This window comes from Mastigoproctus giganteus, chromosome 2 (genome assembly GCF_048544385.1).
Source record: "Mastigoproctus giganteus isolate SK-2022 chromosome 2, ASM4854438v1, whole genome shotgun sequence".
Taxonomy (NCBI): Eukaryota; Metazoa; Arthropoda; class Arachnida; order Uropygi; family Thelyphonidae; genus Mastigoproctus; species Mastigoproctus giganteus.
In genome coordinates this window covers 246,581,464-246,603,066 of record NC_143576.1, presented here as the reverse complement: position 1 = coordinate 246,603,066, position 21,603 = coordinate 246,581,464, and the positions used below count along the sequence as shown (strand labels likewise).

Sequence of the window (21,603 nt, the reverse complement as noted above, 5' to 3'; positions counted from 1 at the left end):
AAACGGAACTAATGAGTCTCAGTAAAATCATTCATCTGACTGTAGACCACAAGAATATAAGGCTTTATCTTTAGACATAAACAAGGCTTTGTTAACTCAGCCATGTTGAGAATCTGAAGTATGGCTTTCAATATGCGTAGAAGTTAGTAAGGTCTTCTTTAATTGTGGAAACGATTCTCAGGGTCGTACAATGTGGGAGGGTGTTCTGAATGCGACGCACCCGGCCCGGACACAGAAGGGAGCCCCAGAACATTTCTTAAATACTTTCATTATACACTAGCTATAACAAAAGAAAGGGGGACTCAAAATCGATCATGTGTTCGGTCCCCCAGAAACCATTGCACAGTTCTAACGATTCTCTAACATTTTTTAATGGAATACAATAGTTATATGGGTAGTAGCTATTGATGTCAATGGCTACTACCCATTTGGTCTACTTTCCAGTGTCCGGACCAACCATTGTAAAAGAAATCTGCCCGCAGACTGAACTTTCAAGTAGTCCCCATTGGTGAAATACACTTACAACGTTTCCACCATTCTTCAAAACATGGTGGAAGCCATGTTTTGAAATGCGGTTGACAATTGCCTCCGATGCCTTTGCAATTTCTTCTGGCGACTGGAAATGTTTTCCTTGAAGCTCCTTCTTTAACTTTTGAAATAACATAAAAAAAAAAAAAAATCGCAGTGCAAGGTCAGGGCTGTAGGGCGGATGAGGAACACATTTGACATTAATGCTGTGATCATTAATGCTACATAACTGTAGTACGGTGTCTCGTAACAGTTGTATGTCGGTATGTCGTGGCACAACATGCTTGTAAACCATTCCTTGAATGTCAAAAAAGAGATTACCATAACCTTTCCTGCAGAAGCCACAACTTTTGCTTTTTTCGGAGTTGGCGATGACGTAGACTTCTAAACACGTTTGTTGCTTACTCTCTGAAACGATGAAGCCATGTCTCATCCGCCATTATCACGTTGTGCACAACCTCCCCATCTTCAGTAACCACCCGTTGCAGCTCCCAACAAACCTGCATGCGAATTTGTTGTTGTTCAGGTATGAGTGGTCTTGGAACCCCACGTGCACAAACAGTTCTCATATGCAAATGGTCATGGAGAATCCGTGCGTGCTTCCTACTGATATTCTCAGTATCTCTGCCAGTTGCCTTACTGTTATACGACAATCTTCTCTTATGGTTACAGAAGCAGTGTTAATGGTTTCTGTGGTGATAGCAGTGGTTGGAGCTCCAGGACCGCCGATTTTTGTAATTGAATCACGTCCATCTTTAAACATTCTAAACCACCTGCAAGCTGTGCTACGTGGACGCGTAGATTCACCATAAGCCTCTTTTAACATTTTATAGTGTAAATGCATCTTGTCTGTTGTTTGTTTCATGTATTTTGTTCCCGACTCAAGAAAACATGAGAGCAATATACTGTTCCTCGCGGGTCACGTCCATTGTTACTTAGGTGAAACCGAACAGGCATGAACTTGACCAAGGTCACACTGTGCGCACTAGTCAATAGCGCAGTTGCCATGTGATGCAGCTTGCTTTGGTCTTAAATTCCGCAGCTTAGCTACAAATAGCAAGCAGTACGGTTGTTCACGAAAAATTGCGATCATTCTTAATTGAACATCCCTCGTTCATCTTCACTTTTCGAAATCAGATCCAACTCTGTTCTACCTACACAACTTCGATACTCTTCCTTTTCACGATAAAATTTACGTATATTTCACTTTCCAATATTACAGCTCCTTTTCCCTTATAAATCGTCCCACAAAAAGTGTAATTTTTACATATCTTACTTCTCCTATTCGTCTAAACTTTCAGTTTTATGAATGTTGAAATTTTTTCATTAACAGCGTCTTTTATTACCTCTTTTTCCGCTCTGTAGTCAAGCAGCTGCGTTCGATGCACTGTGATCGCCCATTTGTTTTTCCAATTTCAAGGGCAGGCAACATTTCTCAGAATTCTGGGGTATATAAAAAAGCCCTCGTGGGTAGCACATTTGGTAGGACCGCCATCCTCCCCACACCAGGTGGAAAAGACCTGAGTTTGAATCCCATCGATGAGGGAAGGCATTTTTATGGGCCTTTTTCACAACGTGGCTGAGTTAGTCGGTCTCAGGCGAGGGAAGCATAGTTTTTTTTCTCCCGGAAACTTAAGTTTTTCATCCAGCAAACAGAAAATCGACCACAGAACACGCGATTTACAAACAGTATACACGGAGCAATACGATCTTAGTCGCTGATGCTCCTAAAACCTTACTACAGCAACGACTTCACAAATTATTCCGAAATAATCACTGTGCTGTGCCATTATAAACAATAATTGACCACACTCATAAACTTCAACATATAATCAAGTACGACTTTATTCTTAAGTTACGTGTATCACTTGTAAATGTAATTTTAATGTCCTGTTCCAATGTTCTTCCTGTCTTGGCTTATAAGTGTCTGGTGTTTGAAATAAAATTGGAACACAATTTAGCTTTTATTCATGCTCGAGACCGCACCGACGCTTTCCCACTTAAAACTTTCCGCTTCCGTTATTTTTTTATGTATTATTATTTCTCTCTGATGGGGGGATTTCTACCCCTTGATGGGTAGGGGTACTAAGCGCACTGGGTGATTGTTATGTCCAGCTGTTATTACTGTTGGCTGGGGAACTCTCTCACTGTCCTACAGGTGTTATCTGGAGGACCTTGCTGCTAGGGTCTTGTGTAGGGTCTTTGGCACTATACCGGTGGCTGAGACGATGATCAAGATGGTCATCATTACTTGTTCCTAATGCCAGATCTCTTTGATCTCCTGTTTTAGGTCTGTGTACTTTCCTCGTGGGTTTTCTGGAGGTTGCCACTGTTGGGCACCGCTATATCAATCAGATAGGTAGCCTTTTCCTTATTGTCGAGGAAAGTTATGTCCCATCTGTTGTGCGGGATTGTCTTGTTCTGTTTTTATGGTGCTCTCCCTTGTGGGTTGGGGTATTGGGGTTTCTAGTACGGCCTGGGGCTCTTACCTGTAATACAGTACACTTTTTTTGACCCACTGGTATTTCCTCGCTAGCTTCTGATGTATTATCCTGTCTACCTGATCTTCTCTACGAGTGTACTCAGTCTGGGTGATCACCTTGCATCCTACGGTGATGTCTTGGATCATTTCTGAGGCCAGGTGTTGACACTCCGGGTTCCTTGCTATGCATTTTCAATAGTTCTTGGTGTTGATCTTGGATGGCGAGTATGAATCCTTCAGTCTCGGGAAAATGCGTTCCGCTCACGAGCGGAACGCTCTTCCTCTAAATAAATAAATTGTTTCATAAATGATGGTTCATCATTTATGAAACAATTGTTCTGTTTCATAAATGATGGTTCATCATTTATGAAACAGAACAATTTCTTTTTCACCTTGTAAACAAAGTCCCTCACAAACATTTCAGTCCTTTCAACCACTAGTTGGATCCATGTCAAGTGGAATTCAAAGTATAATTTAGGCATGTGGAGTGAGTGCCCTACAAGACACTGTGGTTCGGTTTCTAATATTTTAGCTGGGCAGTGTATATACCTTAGTAACTGACGAAAAACGCTACCTATTTTTAATCAGCGTCGAAAATTTTTCATTGAAGATAAAAAAAAAAAAAACATAACAAATACATTGTAAACATCTTTGAATGGATTTTATGGAATAAATAATTTTTCATATTAATTATTTATGCAATGTCTAATTGCGCAGAATATGACTTCATTTAACTCGTTATTGGATAACCAGTGTGGTTTCACGTTGCGATAATTAAAAATTAGTTTTATGTTTGCGTTGCAACAATTTATTCGTCTGCTAATTTACCGTGCAATTTTAATTGTTTATTTCACGCTTCCGGCGCAACAAAGTCTTCTGCTAATTAGCGTGGAAATTCTTTTGTCTCTTTTGCCCCGCACGTGCAAAACAATTAAGTTTTGTGGTCTGGTAACGTCGAGTTTCACTTTTGAATGAAATTTCAGCAGTCATTTTACAGTCTCATTTTATGTACGCTGCTGCGCGTGCTAGAAGGTTTGCATTCTATTGTTGCGTGACTCGTTTCTGACAATGTAATTCGATCAGTGAGCGCACGCGCACACTCATACATACATACCCTCGTGGTTGAACTTCCCTCATTCCATGTGCCTACCACCATGTGCTTATCTATCCCAAACTGGGAATTTTTATTTTTCTTCCTTGTGAGGCTTCACAGTGGATGTGTTGTTCTGTGTGTGTGGTGTTTCTAGTCAGCTGCTGCTAAATATATCAATGACATCCTGACAGTTTCCTTTGCTCTTAGTATAGCCAGGCCAAAATAAGGTCCTCTGAGTTCTTATCTAAGCGAAGAGTGCAAGGCCTAACACATCGAGTGGATGCTAATTAGCCGTGGGAGAATTTACGGTTTCCTGGAACTTGAAATTGCCTCACGATTTTCATGCGTATATCGCAACATATCTTCTAAACGCAATTAAGTTTTGTCGTCTGTTTCCTGAACACGCGCGCAACAATTATATTCTCGTATTAAACACTAAAATCTAATTGTTGCGCGCGTGCGAAATCTAATAAAATGTAATTTAATTTCTGATTGAAAAATTCGTCTGCCAGTTTTCTGTGTCCTTCATGCACGCGCTATAAGCACGATATGGCCTAAGGGTATCTTAGACACGCTGAAATTGGCAACGAAAAGGTCTGCTGAAAGTAAAACCAGCCTTTTTTGAAAAAAAAAAAAAAAAAAAAAATCGCTTGTACACAGATGTGGAGGCCTTGTTTCAGGATAGATGGTATGAGTATTTTGGAAACATTAACCCTGCTATGGTTTTCACATACGACTGTCTTGGGATAATCAAGATTATTTTCTTCATACTTTCCTATTTTCTTCATAATGTAAAACTACTGACACTGGCAATAAAGATTATTTATTAGTTCATTTATCAGATAATATCCAATCTTTTGGTTGAAAATAACTTGTTCATGAGAGGAGCCAAATGAGGCTGAAAAGACTTTTGCAGAATAACAGAAAGGCTACAGTTTGTAACGGATGGGGTATTGCAGCTGATGGGTGAACCGGGTACGTTAGTGGTCTCTGGAAAACCAACCCGGGAGGATTGGATTAGAGTTGTCTAGTCTGATGAGTTCCGGTTCCTGCTGGTTAACGCTGATAAGAGGACTAGAATATGTCGAAAACAGCACGTGTCCATGGACTCCTTCTAGAAGGTGTCAACAATGTAGGGTGGTAGTGTAGTGGAGAGTGTTTTTGTGGTGCAATTTGAGCACCTTCATGACTGCCGTATATTCATCTACTAATGGGTTCCTCCGACAATATAGAAGCCGTGTCTCTAGGCTAGAACTGTTGAACTACTCACAGGAACCTGAGAATGGATTCAGCTTACTGCAGTGGTCTGCCCAGTTACTAGAACTCAGTCCAATTGAGTACTAGTGGGATGAGGTGGAACGAGCTGTTCGTAGTGATCTGCAACTATTCAATTTGCAACAACTGTGAGAAGCAGTTGATTTAACACGAACCAATGTCCCTATGGCACGATGAATCTAGGCTGTTATGAGGACTAAAGATGGGAATATATTCGTAATTAAGGTAGATGTACCTGATAGAGTGGCCACTGAATGTATGAACACAACTTCAGTTTGATTTTACAAAGAGTAAGTGTGCAAACTTGACTATATCTTTTGTCCACCAAAGGACATGAAGTAGCGCGCCCTCTTGAGTCCACGTAATGTACAAAGTGCATGTTACAGAAGACAGAGAAACAGCGCAAGCGAGAAAATGAAATCTGTGAGATGGACAGGGTAGCGTGGAAGGATGAAAAACTTAGTCACTGGGGCGTGGTAGGGGCTTTAATAAACGAACTCGCTCTACAGTTTACGCCCTTCGCACGCGAACAGAAGCAACAGCAAAGGACACCACGGGAGGTCGATAATTGACGAAAGTATTTTTCGCCCATTTATATTTCGCCCTGTCGGCACATTCGCGTTTCAGCGGGGACAATGGAACACGTCCGTCACGTTTACCTGCTCCGCCTTCGTGTTGACACCCATCCGCACATTCCGGGAAAGTCCCGCTACTCAGAAGTGTGGTGAATAATTTTGCATTTCGTACGGAAACCTTCGTGACCGAAACAGAACCGATTTCGCGTCCCTCCACCTCACTGGTGACGTGCACATTAATACAAGGCATCACGAGATTGCGGAGTTTTAATTGTTTTTCATTTTCGCTCTTTCGCGGGTCAATAACCCGCACGGCTCGGTTTCTCAGGGGGAGCCACCTGTCCCCTGTGAGTACACGAGGTCTTCTGCAAATAATTTCTGAGCAGTGTGTGTTGGGGAGGACGCTGGGTGGAGGAGAACTGCCTTCGGGATGAACCAAATCGGGAACTCCTAGAAATATTTACGAATTCGTTTAAAGTCCGCTGGGAAAGTTCGATCACCCGAAAAGAAGGGCGGAGTTTTAAATAGAAATTGGAGTTGTTCGGCCGCATTCCTCCTTTTTAAAATGCTCGTTCAATGAAAATTGCTCGCAGGTGGCGGTAGTGTAGCTCGAAAAGTTTAATTCATACTTTCATCGAGACACGCACTTACAGTAATGAGAATGTCATTCAGAGTGGTCGACAGAGTTGACAGGATGCCAACCACGATTTTCTGCTCAGGTTTTAATCCTTTTCTGGTTGGAGGACAATGGGAGCAACACCGTCTCGCGACGTTGTGCCCAACAGCGACTTCTCTCATTTGTCTCCGAAGAACTGAATCCATTCGATTTTATAGCACTCGTCTACTTCGTAATGTGTGGCAAATCAACCGGAGTTCGGTTTGTTAGTTAGTGAGAGAATCTGTATGAGAGGTAGTTGAACCCTGTCTTGTTCTGATGACCTTTCTTTCGTCTTTCAGATCCAGCGATGAATCATTCCCGGGCTTTTCTCTTTGTTCTGTTTCTCATGACTGTCACCTGCATAGTCGTGGTGCAGCTTGGACTGGACGGCTGGGGGTTGATCGGTGGTGTAAATAGCTACACCTTCTTCCTTCAGAACACCACAGGTAAGTGATACCCATTGCTTTGGAAGAATAAGCACTGTTCTTTACATCATAAAGATATCAATGTCAGTTCTTTGATCAAAAACAATTATCCCCATTTATTTTTCAATGGGAGTTTCCCCTTTAAGTCAACACAATTTCTAGCTTTCGTAACCAGCTCAGATAAATTTACGAATCCTTTGACTCAGACCAGTTTTTGACTGAATCTACCGCAGCATTGTCACTGTCGAATTTCTGTCCTTTTCAATTCCTTTTTGAGATTTAGAAAATAGTCCGATAGAGCCAAATCCGACGAACAGAGCGGATGTTGTACTACCTTGAACCCACAGTAACGTAGTGTTGGTTGAGTCACAAATGTTGTGTGCGCCGGTGCATTGTCTTGATGCAAGATGACTCCTTTGACCAATTTCCCGCGTTTCTTGAGAGCTTCAATTCCTTACGGAAAAGTCTCAGTAGATCAGAATAATACTCGGAATTGATAGTGGCACCTCGTTCCAGGAAATCAGCCATGATCACTTCTTCTGCATCCCAGAAGGCTGATGCCATGACTTTCCACGTCAACTTTTGCACTCAAAACTCTTTAAGATGGATAGAAGAGGGATGCTTCAACTGTTTTGATCGTTCCTTTGTTTCAGAGCCGAAGTGGCGCACCCATGTTTCGTCCATTGTAACACACTTCCTCCCAAAACTGAGCTTCATTAGCTTCAAAATGCTGCACAATCTCATGACAACACCTCATTCTTTCCGCTTTTGATCTGCATTCAGTGCTTTAGGGATCCACTTCGAAGAAACCTTCATTCCAAAAACATTCACGACAATATCTTGAGTTCGCTCACTGGAGATGTTGAATGTTGTCTCAGTTTGCTTTGGTGTTATTCTTTGGCCTTGCATGATCAGGTCATGAATGACATCCACATTTGCAGATGTGTCAACGTGGTAACAATGTGGGGCGCATCTTCAATTCCATCTCGTCCATGCTTAAATTCTGGAACCCAGTTTTTACCGTGGAATATGAAGGAAAAGATTCCCTTAATGTTTGCTGTATGTCTTCATGAATTTCTTTCGGTGATGTTTCCTTTAAATGAAGGTACTCAATTACTGCACCTGCTTGATTCTCTCAGCAGTCGCCATCTTCGTTTACTTTCCACACTTCAACGCCCTCTGTAAAGGAGAAGAATATATCTACAAACCTGAAATTTTCTGTGAACACACAAGAAGAGTCACAGCACAGATTGGCAATATTGTTTTTGACGAAAACCTTTACAATCTCCATTGGGCTAAAAAATTTTCAACCCCTACCCCTCTTATGTCAAGAAATATAAGTATTTGAAAGCTGTTTAATCTTTCCTTTATGATCCCGAAAGTAAATGGTTTAATAGTTTAACTAAGACAAGATTTCACGAAGAATCGTTCTTTCTGAAATTTTGTCTTAGTTTTCAGACTTCGAAGTTTTTATTCAAAGAATTTACAAGGGTGCTTTCATCCTAGACATTCTGAAAGCTATAAGACAACATCTAGGAAACCATAAACCTTTCTCAGAGACAGCTCTGACAGCTGACAAACTAAATCACGCGAAAATTTCCTCGTGTCGTCATTCACGTGTCAAACAGTTCAAATAAATGTAAGACTGTAGCAGGCTTCCCATAAACCTGGATGTGTTTCTCCAATGAAGCTTTTGGAGATTTATCTTGGCCCTAAATCTTTGTTTTATTAAAAGTACTAAACATCCAAAATAAAAATAGACATTAAGGAGGTTGCCTATTACCCGCTGCCTTAATAATCACCATTCTTAACCTTTATTTAGACTACAGAATTAGCTTGTTGCTTGTAAAATGGGTGAAATGCTTACTTTTTCACTTCCGGGTAGAGTTTTACCTCCAGTTTTGAGTAGGGGTGTGAAACTCAAATCCACGCCATCAGTCACGGTCTTAAGGTGATAGAAACCGGCTTTGAAAGAAACGTCAGGGGCATCGTGCCACATAGAGCAACCGAGATCAAGTACATGTATATATAAGGGGTTTCTCCCCGCTTGCTCCCCTACTGACTAACTTCTCTCGTTCCACATTGTCCTACTGACCTCTGACGATCTTTGGCCAACTTGCGAGGTGCAGTGAGGTGGTTGTTTGCTATCCAGGATGAGGGTAACGTAACTAATGGGTGGGTTTGGTATACAAATCACGTCGTGACCGGTATATATTCTTAGGGGGAGGGATTAATTAAAGGGGTGCGTGACTTGGACAAATGGACTATAGATGGAAATCGAGAAAACTACCGTATATTCCGACGTATAAGTTGACTTCTGTTTTATTTATTTATGTTTTGTTTTGCCTTGAAAGTTCGTACCTAATTATATATTCGCCGTATAAGTCGTCTCCCTTTTTAAAGTTATTTTTTGCATCTCGCTGAGTGGTGCATTACAGTAAAATTTGCATTAAGAACCACTCCCTACCTTTTTTAAAATTTAAATTATTGCTGTTCTTCGTTTTAAAAATTTTCATTGTGATATTTTATTCAATTTCTTCTTGTTGATTTAATAACTTCAGTTCATTGTTGAGTTAAAATCGAATTAATTGTTGAGTTAATAACTCGATTTAATTGTTGAGTTAATTGTTGGGGTAAAAATCTGAGTTAATTGTTGGGGTAAAAATCTGAGTTAATTGTTGAGGTAAAAATCTGAGTTAATTGTTGAGATAAGCAGCGTATATTCGTGTAAAAAAAAATAAAAAAAATAAAATATATATATATCTAATAAATTGTGACTATCGGTACTAATTTATATCGTAACCTAATCTAGCTGTAGCACGAACTTAAATTTTAATTACGCGCATTTAATACAAGGATTTAGGATTTTATATTTGGAGTATAAGTCGACCCTAAAATTGAAGACGATTTTTTAGTACTTCAAATGGTTGAGTGCGTTTTTCATTGTTTTAACCTTCAAGAAACAATCCGATTAACATATCTGTGAAAAGGGCTAGAATATACCGCGGTATAGCCAGTAATATGACTATTATTACCTGGTACTTATGAACTGTGCTACTTAAAAACCACTTAGAGTCAAAATGCCATGAGTTGCATCTTCAAGAGTTGCTACTTCTGTAGTGGCGCCATCTGTTGTGCATTATTAATAACACGATAGCTAATAACAACTCTTGTAGGTGTGGGTTTGTATACAATTTTTCCACATAGTACTTTTATTTATAACTATGTCACTAGATGGCACCACCACATTCAAACCATTTTTTTAAAAATTTCATTTAAATATTCGACTTGCGTATCAGGCGTAATTTGTTTTACCTAGTATAATTTATCATTTGTTGTAAATTATATTCGAGAATACCCAGTTTGCTGACGCACCTCAACTTGATGACTCCTTGTTCTGGAATTACTGACTCATCCCAATGGTAAATAGGTTAAAATTATTGTGGGTCAACATGAAACGTTTCTTTTGAACAGATTTTAATCAAAGGCAGATGTCTTTCTGTATTCATAAAAGTCAACATAACAATTTGAATGAATTTGTTAAAAGATATTAAAATTTCTTATTCGGCGGTTGTGCGCTTATCAGAGAACTTGACCAAGCCTAAGATGCTAAAAAGCTTTTCATATTTGTTATATTGCTAGAAAGTCACATTTTTAAAAATGAGTGACGTTGTGGCAACAGCGAATGTGCTTCTCATACTCTTAGATGTGTACATACTGGTATTTTAGCTGATATGCGCATGATCGTCGGCTGTTAAAAACTTAGAGTTTACTTTTTTCTTTTTTCCATTTTTTGCTGCGAATGACAGATGAATACCACGCTGTTTATATTTGTTTACGAGTGATGTAAGAGACTGTAGCTTGTCATTCACTAAGGCATCTTGAAATACGACCTATTTGCCATTTCCGTGGGGCCATCTTGTAAACAGTGCCATGCAGTTTCTGATTTCGGATCTCGTGCATGCCTCGCTGAGGTTTCTAGTCGAAAACTATCACGTTTCTCGACGTCTGTTGCCAGTGCGATCTACGCTACCGATATTTGAGATTTCTTGTTGAAAGGGACGTTCGCGAGGAATTCTGTTTGGGAGATGTGTTTGCTCCTCTGTAGTATTAAATAATTCCAAACATTCGCGATGAACGTGGACTTTATCTCGAATCTGTCATCACGGCAGCCGAAGCAATCTTCGGTTACTTTGGTTGCCGTGGCAACAGAGGTACCATATAATTTATGTAAGCCATTGTTATTTCCTGATCGTCATTTTTGTTGTTCTTTCAGACGAGAGACTTCGTGACCTTTCGAAACATCCCGACGCCGTCGCTGGTCCCGGAAGCATTCCCTCTGAACCTCCTGCACGAGTATCCACCGCTACCACCAATTCTACGAAGTCATCGACTACCACCACCACCACCACCACCACATCCCGAAAGACGGCGTCAGCGAAGTCCGTTTCCACCACGACCACAACCACCAAACTTCCTTCCAGTCCTCACTCCAGAAATGGACCGATCCCTTCATCCCGTGTGCACCTTCGTCCGTCTGCACGCCCTCCGACTGTAGTCGTGGTGTCAGCGAAGAAAGTCATCGGCGAAAAGAAGGCAAAACTCCCTCCCAGAAAGAATTCAATGAGTGTTGTCAAACAAGTGGGAATCGTCGAAGGTCATCCGCGACCTGATCCCATGAAAGCGCTGAAGGGTTTGCCCGTTATCGATCAGTCAAAAGTGATCAGGGTGTTGTTAGTCACTTACTTCCGTAGTGGCTCGACCTTCGTGGGTGAAATTCTTCAGCAGAACTGGAGGACTTTCTACCACTTTGAACCACTTCATTATATGAGCAATGATAAGCGAATCACGGAAGACAGGGCAAGCGAGGCCCTCAGCCTCCTGCGTAATTTGTTCACCTGCAACTTCACGTCTCACTCTACCTACGTGGAATGGGTGTGGAAGCCCGAAAACAGATTCCTCATCCACCGGAACATTTACATTTGGCATTTATGCCACAACAAGCCACAGGTCTGCTTCTTCCCACAATACCTCACTGCCGTGTGTCGAAGGGCTCCCTATCAGGTAATGAAGGTCACCAGAGTTCCCATGGAATACGTGGATCGTTTCATAACGGAGAATCCAGAGTTGAATATCAAAGTGATTCACTTGGTCCGCGATCCGAGGGCCATTGTGAACTCCAGGAAGGATTTGGAGTGGTGCAATACCAGTTGTGCTGATCCCGCCGTGCTCTGCAAGGAGATGGATGCCGATACGAAGATGTTTTTGAAAATCCAAAGTGAGAACCCCTCTAAAATCTTACGGGTCCGCTACGAAGATCTCTGTACCAATGCCCCCGCGGAAACTGTGAAGATGTTTTCCTTCGTACAACTGCCTTACTCCTCAGCCGTCCAGAAATTCTTAGGGACCCACACAGCAGCTCAGTCGACGGACGAGATGGATCCGTACTCCACCAGGAGAAATACCTCATCGATGCCCTTTAAGTGGCTTCACACACTCAACTATACCGAAGTGGAGAGGATACAGCATTCCTGCACTGGTGTTTTGGAGTCCCTGGGTTACAGGGTTATTAAATCGCTCTCAGACTTCATAGGCTTCATCAAATAGGTCCATTTGGAAACCTCCCTTTGTGTTCAGCATTTAAGAGCGAAAGCAACTGAGAGTACAGATATATTAGATTTCGGAAGTGTCTAATTGTATGTATATGTGTGTGCGTAGCGAAGACAACACTCACCCAAGTGCAATTTTATTTCGTGATTCACGTAATTCCAACACAAGTGTGATAAAAGTGAACAGCATTCCGTTTCAGAAGTTGGATACTTGCTGGCCAAGTTAATTTAGTGTATTTGACTATTCGAGCATCATCCACGCATGCGCTATACTTGTCGGTTATTGTTGTGAGCGTGCAAATTATGGAGATGTCCGCACGAAATACACCCCCTCGTGATTGAAGAAGCACGTTGCCTATTAGCATTTTGTTTGTTTATGGCTATGGCGTCATTACGTAATCAAATGACGAATTCATTGTTTGAACTGTATTCGTACAGAACTTGTTTCACGACGAGCCTAACAATCAAAGGTTGTTACGTTTTCATACCATAAACTCCCACAAAGTTGTGTCCCTGAAGCACTTTGTTCATCTTAAAAAAAAAAGTCATAAATAAATGTTAACTTATATGAGAGTCTCTTATTTTTCAATTCTGTGTAATACGTCTACGGCAGATTTAAAATGCAAGATCATATGACGTTGCGGGGCCCTGATTATTGAAGGCCCTGCAGTACCATATAAATTAAAATCATAAATTCAAAGTAATTTATAACGTAATTGCAATCTCAAATTATGCACAATTTTAATACATGCAACTTACAGCGGTTGTTTATAAACAATGTTAAAACTGCTCGTTGCCACTACTTTATGAACAACTCTTTGTTTCAAATTTACTCCTCAGGTATTATAGCGTTCAATAGTGAGCACTAGTTCTTTTGATATAGTTTTTTAAAATCAAAATCGTGTTTTTTTTTAACGAGAATATAATTTAGAATTTATTCAAATTTTCTATGATGAGATCAGGTAATTTGGTCAGCTAATCTGCAAACTATAAGAACTACCAACTTATAAAGAACGAAAGACTATTAATTATGCTTTCTTATAGCAATTTTATAAAGGAAGGGGCGTGAAATTTTATCAAATTTCACGCCCCCTTACAGATCAAGTGTAAATAAACAGATCTAAAAACATACTTTTTAAAATTATTATATACTATAATACATTCAACTAAACTACGTCAACCAAATAAGGATTAAATTCATCTAACTACCAGGGAGCAGCGATCACCATGAAGGCTACTCACCTGTGCCCGTCCACACTACGAGGAGGTGGGCTAAATTTATACGTATACTCTCCGAGATGAGGAAAAAAGACTTTCTTATAACAATTTTATAAAGGAAGGGGGCGTGAAATTTTATCAAATTTCACGCCCCCTTCCAGATCAAGTGCTTCCTGCAAGATATAAATCCAAACAAATCTGACAAATGGTGTTTTCACTCAAATCAAACCCAACGCAACTAAACCTGGAAATTCACAGAATCGCCATCACCCCAGTCACCAAGCACAGAGATCTCGGTGCTATATTCGACCCTAAACTCAGTTTCAAACATCATGTTGCAGACATTCACAACAATGTCTGCAGATCAAGATGGCTTGCCAAACAACACCTCCTTCATGTCACAGAGCCTGAGTGCACGATTCAATACATATACTGGTTTCTGCAGCCAGTCATCACCTACGGTTCAGAAATCTGGGCGTCGGCAACGAAAACGACGCTAAAAACCATTGCAACCGATGAGTGCTGGCTTCTTCGGTGGGTCCTCTTCAAGCATAAACTGCCACCACTCACACATACTTCAGATATCACCCAACTTCTAAATTACAGAAAAGTCTCCAAACGGATATTCGTCCTCCGCTTTTTCGTGTCAATTAAAATGATAGCGGGTGAAGTGAATACGCCAAATTTTTGGCAGATGTGCAATTGGAGGATCCCCCGAAACCCTTAAGAGTCCTCCCCTCTCTGCAGTCTGTGGCGTGGAGGCTCAGGGTATTATTGCATCAGGCAATCATGTAACCATTCACTGCCTGCAACAAAGATATTATGGGTGCCAACAAATTCCACACCACAAGGTGAGGCAAAGACTGGCTCACCCAGAGATGCCAGCGTCTCACCCCATCCGGGTGGGGCAGTACATTTATGCACACTCAATCTCACACAAAAATTCATATTAGGGCCACCCGTAATTTCTTACGTCTACCCATATACTATATTTATTTGTCTGTAAATTGCGTGTGTTCTCTGGTCGTTTTGCCTGTTTGCTGGACGAAAAAAACCTAAATTTCTGGGGGGGGGGGGAAACCTCGCTATCTACGCGTGAGACCGACTAACTAAGCCACGGAATGAAAAAAGCCCATTAAAGTTCCTCGCGTCATCGACGGGATTCGAACCCAGGCCTTTTCCACCCTGTATGGGGAGAAAGTGACGATACCACTGTGCTACCGCGCAGACTCTCAATCTCACACAGAATCACAAATATAAGAGGATAGAAGAAACTGAAAAAGGAAGAAATAAAAGTGTAAATAGGAAGAATACAATAAAATGAACGCGCGCCAAACATGTTTGGTGCCAGCATTCAAGCACCGAATGTGGTGCTAGTAGGCGCAGATGCAGACCAAAGGCATTCAACCAAAAAGTTCTGAAGACATGCCCCACCACATGATCCATCAGAGTGGTGGGGCTTCAGTTCATCAGAAGGATTTCAAAACACTGAAGGAGTGTACACTGAGTAGGTTATGGTGAGTGTGATTCATAGAATCGTTGACATTTTTAACGGTTGAAGCTCATGAAATCTCAGGAGGGATTTCATGCGCTATACGGTTAATATTATTTGACGAAGATCTTGGTAGAGGTTACAATGAAACAGAACATGACACCAGTCCTCCACGAAACCACAGACACAAGCATCAGCAGGTGAAAGATTAAACTGGTGCAATTTTGCATTTAGCGTACCGTACGCTGAATGCAAAATTGATCCGTTAAAAGGTAAAATGAGTAAAGTACAGATAAAAACCACTTGCATATTCTTGTCAGAAGTAAACGAGATGTTAGGGATTTAAGTCGTAGCTCCTTTGGAGGAGCCTTACTATCTAGATTGACATTTTTGCAATATAATATTTCAGCATTTAATCTTTCCATTTTTAGGATCCGCTGTAACATGAAAAGAAATATCTGCAGAATTTAGTGGTATACCTTTTCTGATATGATAACTAAATCCTTTAAATATAAGGTGAAGTTCCAGCTAGAACTTGTAATGCAAGCGTAGATACTGTTCTGCACCTTCTTAACAATGCCAGAAGAAAAGATCGTTGAGTAGTGCCAACCGTGCATAGAGAAGGGCAGCACGTCTAAACCAGATGCAGGAGTCGTACGTTAAAACAGATATGAAAACACCTTTATAAAAGAGGTGTAGGCTATTATTCTTTAATTCCCAGTCAAGCCTGGACACTCTGAAGATCATAGCAGCAATTTTTTTGAATTTCATAATGAAGTGGTGGATATGTGGAAAGTAGAATGCTGAGTTCCTTGAATTTCCATGAACAATGATTGAAAAGTCATCGGCATAAGCCTAAATTTGTATATTATTAAGATCAGCATTACTAGTAAGCCAGTCATCTAAAACGACGTTCCAAATTCCCCCTCCCCTCAAGGGTCTATCCCATGGGACCTGAAATGGACCATTGGGGAAAAACTCAAGAGAGAGATCTGGAATTTCGTTCTGAATTTGTACAGAACGGTTTGGAAAGTAACTTTTGAATAGGAGGAAGCACGAATACGGGAAATTTGCTAGAGGGAGCCTAATTACACGACTGAATTCACAAGATTTCTCCAAATCTTGGTGATACTGAAGGTAGAATTTGTGGTAATATTGAAGGCAGGCATTATGTTAATTGTTTTCAAGTGATTTGGGTATTTGTATTTTCGAAGTGAGCCCCTCACAGATAACACAGTGGAAGAGGTTTTCTGGTCTGTTTTTGTTATGGGATTTTCTGGCGCAAAGGCTGCTTAGGCATATTGCGCTTGTCAAAGTGATTGAGGCTAGGTATGATGACTGCTAAGGGTGCGCTCATACAGTTGAATTCGTTTTAGAAAAAGAAAAAGTTCACAGAGTTTTTCATTACCTATAATATGGCAGAGAGACAAAGGTTCTTGTAGAACTGGGAGGAAACTGAAAGCAGACCGTTGTTGAACAGGGCACATTCAGTAAGTGTATGCTTCACTGTGAGGGGTATCAAACAGTGCGTACACTGCGGAAGATTATTTCCTGTTATGACCCACCTCACTCATCAGATGAGTGAGTTGTGTATAACCTATTCGATTTCTGGCTAGAATTACTTCCTGTTTTCTAATTTTTACTTGGAGGTCCATAATTCTAGTTCAAATTTCAATTGAAACAGGTGTTGTTCTTGCATTTTCCACAGAAGTGTTCATTGTTCCAAACATATTCTGTGTACTTTGCATCTATAATCAGTATACGAGACTAGAACATTTGATGAGGTTGTCCTGGAGGGATTTTTCAACTTAATCTGTGTAATCGTTACTGGGATCCAACAGAAGATAAGTATGTTGATGTTCATGGAGATGTGTCAGTTCATTTCTTCTTAATAAAGGACTGAAACCGAATCTTGTCAATGACGCGAGGAATTTTTCACAACATGGCTGTTAGTCAGTCTCAGGGGAGGAAGCATTCATGGTTTTTCCCTGGAAACTTGGGGTTTTTCATCCAGCAAACAGCAGACCCATCGAAGAATGCATGCCATTTACAGATATATTTTAGTGACACTTCATGGTCTTAGTTGCTTTGGCTCTTAACACACACATATCCTAACCTTTCCAAAGAGAGATTCTGAAGAAGTTTGGTGGGCAGTGAGCTAATTATTTTTGGTTTTCATTCAAAAGATCAGGTCCTGAGGAATAATCTTTGTTCGACCTGTTCAAAGCAAATTCGATGTCATGTTCCAAGAGTTGAAGATGACATTGAAATTTGTAGATGGTTGAGGCTTCTATCCTTAATAGTCTCAATTCATGTAATCACATCTGAAGTGGTTTCGACTGCATTTTCGAGCAGAATATCAATTTCTGTGACCTGGTTAGGATTAACCACATACTTGAGCTTAAACGGAAGGCATCGAAGGCGAAAATTCCCGACAAATTCTTTTGTTTTTGGCTTGAGTTTATTGAAAACGGGGGCGTTGTGGGAAGACTGTGATTATATTCACTGTGTTGCCGCGAGTGTCGTTGCAACATGCTAAGTGGCTCATCTACAGGAGACACCCTGACTGATCTTCTGTTGGCGCAGGCCAAGTGGTGATCGCCGAAGGGGAAAACAACAAATTTGGGTCATCGAGTAACAAAAATGACAACTGCTTAAGGGTAGCATAGTGATTATAATCACCATCCCTCCCACTCCATCGGAAAAAGTCCAGTATCAAATCTTGTCAATGACGCCAGAAACATTTATGGGTATTTTTTATACCGCGGATAAGTTAGTTGGTGTCAGATGAAATCACAAAGGCTTTTCTCACGAAATCCTAGCTTGCTTTTTTCTTTTTGTTTTTCGGCCTTGATATCACAGTACTTTTTAATTTTGTTTCATGTACTCGTATGCTCTCGTGGGTAGCACAGTTGGTATAATCACCATCCTCCTTATATTCGGTGGAGTTCGCAATCTCGTCAATGACGAGAATTTTTATGGGCCTTTTGCCCAGTTGTGCTGAGGTAGTCGGGTTTCAGGGGAGGGTGGCGCGGTTTTTTCTCCCGTAAAGTCGGTTTTTTCGTGGGATCATTTCTTTGGAATTATCTGCTGATTCCAAAAATACCGAAATTATGTGTCTGTCACGTCTCCATTGAAAGATATATTGAAATTTCAATATATTAATGAGCGACCAATTTTATATATCATACATATACTATTTTAAAAGAGTCTTGTTCATTTTAAAATACTTTAATCAAACAAATAATGTACTATATGCACAGAAATGTTTGCCACTCAGAGACTCTTATATCTCCGAAATTTTGGAAAAAGCTGAAATCGGAATGAAGAAAACGAATTTTCAAAGACATTCGGCAGAAAATATCTTCATAACGTTGCAATAACGTTAACACCAGATATTCATAATTCTCTCTCTCTCTCTCTTTCTTTTCTTTTTCTTTTTTTTTTTTTTTATGAAAACGCCAAACACGAAAGGTATTAGAGCCTATAGTACTTAGTACCGTGCGTGGGTTTAAATTTCAAAGTAGATGGTAAAACGCCAATAGAATAAGAAAACGTAAAAAGGTAACACAGAACAGGAGTAAGCTTCAGAGCATAGGGTTTGAGAACAAGTGGACAAATACCATTCAGACTTTTCTTGGCATCAACATAGTTCAAAATTTCTTTAACATTCTTTTGACGGAAGACTATAAGAGGCATTGAATTGAGTATACTGGAATGGTAAGAGGTGGTTTGCCAAGATGATCAATACACGAGTTAGAAGAAATGTAGTATGCTAGCAGGTCAGCTTTATCTTTAGCTGAGGTGGCAATAGAACCTTGGGATTTTAACCGAGGTGCAGTAGAGATGGACAAAAGTTGCAACCAATAGCTTTGACAAGAGAACAAAATGCTTGAAAACCATTTGGACAAGAAGCAAGTTTTCTACTCTTAGTCCGTTCAAAATCTGATTACTAACTGCTTTACAATTCTTACGAGTTTTGGTATAAGCAAAAAAATTAATGTAGAGATTTGTATGCAAGACAATTGTGATGTCTAACATTCTTATCTTGAATAGTCTTTAGCACATTTAGTAAAAATGGGCGAGATTTCGCGAAGTAAAGTGCAATGTAGAATAAAGGATTTTGTCTTACAATTCACTGACGCGAACTGAGCAAACACTGACATTAGAAGATTTAAAATACTAATCCAACCATTGAAAAGAAGAACAATAATCTCGCAGATCATCCCATTTTGCACATGTAATGTCAACCAACACGAGGTTGAGAAATAGCCACATGAAAAAGGCTTCATTGGAGAAGAGACCATCACGAAGTTGTGATCTGAGGTGTCTAGAGGACCACTCACCTGGACCGTGTACTTGAATGATTGTGAAAAAAAGATTAAGCGCTATGTGATTAGGACTGTCTGGTGTTATGGTGGGTAAACGAGCAATCTGTGCTAGGCGATTAGTAATTGCTAATGCCTCAACATCTCGACCAGCTGGGACCGTCTGAAAACGGAAGCCAACTGGAATTGTAAACCTTGAAATCACCAAGGAAAATTACTTGACTGTTAGGAAAGTTGGATTAGAGAAAATCAATTTTCAAAGGGAGGAAGTCAAAGAGCTCCAAGTGATTAGTGGAGTTGGGAGAATGATAGGGGCAACAGATAAATTTGACAGAATTTGGTAGAAATATTTCAAGCCAGAGAATATCGAAAAGAGGGGATTCCAAATTATTAAGTCTCTGACAGGGAATATCAGAGTGGATATACGTGCAAGTATCACCTTTGAAGTGAAAAGAATCATACAGCGAATAATTGGGACAATTGAGATGAGCACTGGGTTGAATCAACCGATAATTGGGATTCCGTCAGGAAAAGTAAGTGGGGCTTGGCAGGGAAATGGTTATCTTTGAGATGGGAACTGAGGCCACTTATATTTGTGAAATGAACGAGGAAGAGTTTAGGAGGTTTAGATCTTTTCAAAGATAAATTTGTTCTATTCGTTTGACTATACATAATATATCAAGTATTAAAGAAAAGGTGGTTGGAGCATGCTGTATAATCTAACGAAATTTTTTTACATGACTTACACACACCAAGAATATACCCAGCTCCCTGACATAACGTGGCCTCGACAATGCCTCCAACATACACACTACTTGGAATTCCTCCAGTCACTATCTGCCAAAGTAGAGGCAGCGAGATTATACACTAGCTGATCAACGGGATGCCTCTGAGACAGCAATAGATTATGTCTGGTGGTCTATCCAGAGACCATCCTTTAAACACCGTTTTAGAGCTATATCCTTGAAATGTGAGGAAGATTGGATCTTGACATGATGCTCATCATAACCTCATATGACATCAATCATGTTGCATAATGGAAGGGATGGGACGTTGCCAGAGCTTTGCTCTGCAGACTAAACTTGAGTTTCATAACTTCACGCTTCCAATATAACATAACTTCACGCCTCGCAGAGAAGAAAAATGCATGGGATGCATATAAATTATCAGGTGACACAGAAGCCTATGGCAGATATAAGCTAGTCTGTAATCAAGTCACAAAGGAGGTTAGGCAAGCGAAGGCAGATTACGAGGAATATTTGCCAAAGGATGCTAAGAAAAGCAGCAAGAAATTCTTTAGTTATATAAAATGTAAAACCAAGGGGATGAAACAGATTGATCCGTTTGATATGAATGATTCGATTGTTGATGATCCTGCTCAGATAGCTGACACACCGAATGAGTATTTTGCATCTTCATTCCCACATTAGAAGTTTATCAAACTGTAATGGGGAGATAAAGGATTTTGTAATAATTGAGAGCAAAGTGGAGGAGAAATTTGTGAAGTTTGTGATGCATAAGGAAGGCATCTGGGGTGGTTGGAATCTATCCAGTTATAGTCAATGAGGCAGGAAAGGAAGTAAGCAGGTCCTTATACATAATTATGAGAGCATCCTTGGATTCAGGGGAAGGTCCCACGGACTGGAGATGCACAAAGGTGACCCCAATTCACAAAGGAGATCTAAGGGCGACACAAGTAATTACAGACCACTTAGATTAACTTCTGATATGGGGAAAATAATGGAGTCACTGGTTAAAGATGCATTGCACGATCATCTAGACAATACTGCAGCAATAATTTAGACACAGCATGGATTTGTTAAGGGAAAGTCTTGTCTGACAAATTTGATTGGATACTATGATTTGGTTACAAAGGAACTGGATGCAGAAAAAACGTTTAGCATCATATACTTGGATTTC

The 21,603-nt window shown here is 40.3% G+C and overlaps 1 protein-coding gene across 6 annotated transcripts in view; it reads left to right on the top strand.

The window, feature by feature from the left end:
• Positions 1 to 13,158, top strand: part of LOC150090345 (carbohydrate sulfotransferase 1-like) — a 75,028-nt gene extending 61,870 nt beyond the window's left edge. For 5 of the 6 annotated variants that reach the window (XM_090389821.1, XM_090389823.1, XM_090389820.1 and 2 more), the window contains exons 2-3: positions 6,911 to 7,057; positions 11,313 to 13,158. In XM_090389821.1, the coding sequence (XP_090245947.1) occupies positions 6,919 to 7,057; positions 11,313 to 12,643 (1,470 nt within the window). In that variant the 5' untranslated portion in view covers positions 6,911 to 6,918 and the 3' untranslated portion in view covers positions 12,644 to 13,158. The remainder of the gene's footprint in view (positions 1 to 6,910; positions 7,058 to 11,312) is intronic. The other variant, XM_090389824.1, reaches the window with a different exon arrangement.
• Positions 13,159 to 21,603: the final 8,445 nt, after the last annotated feature.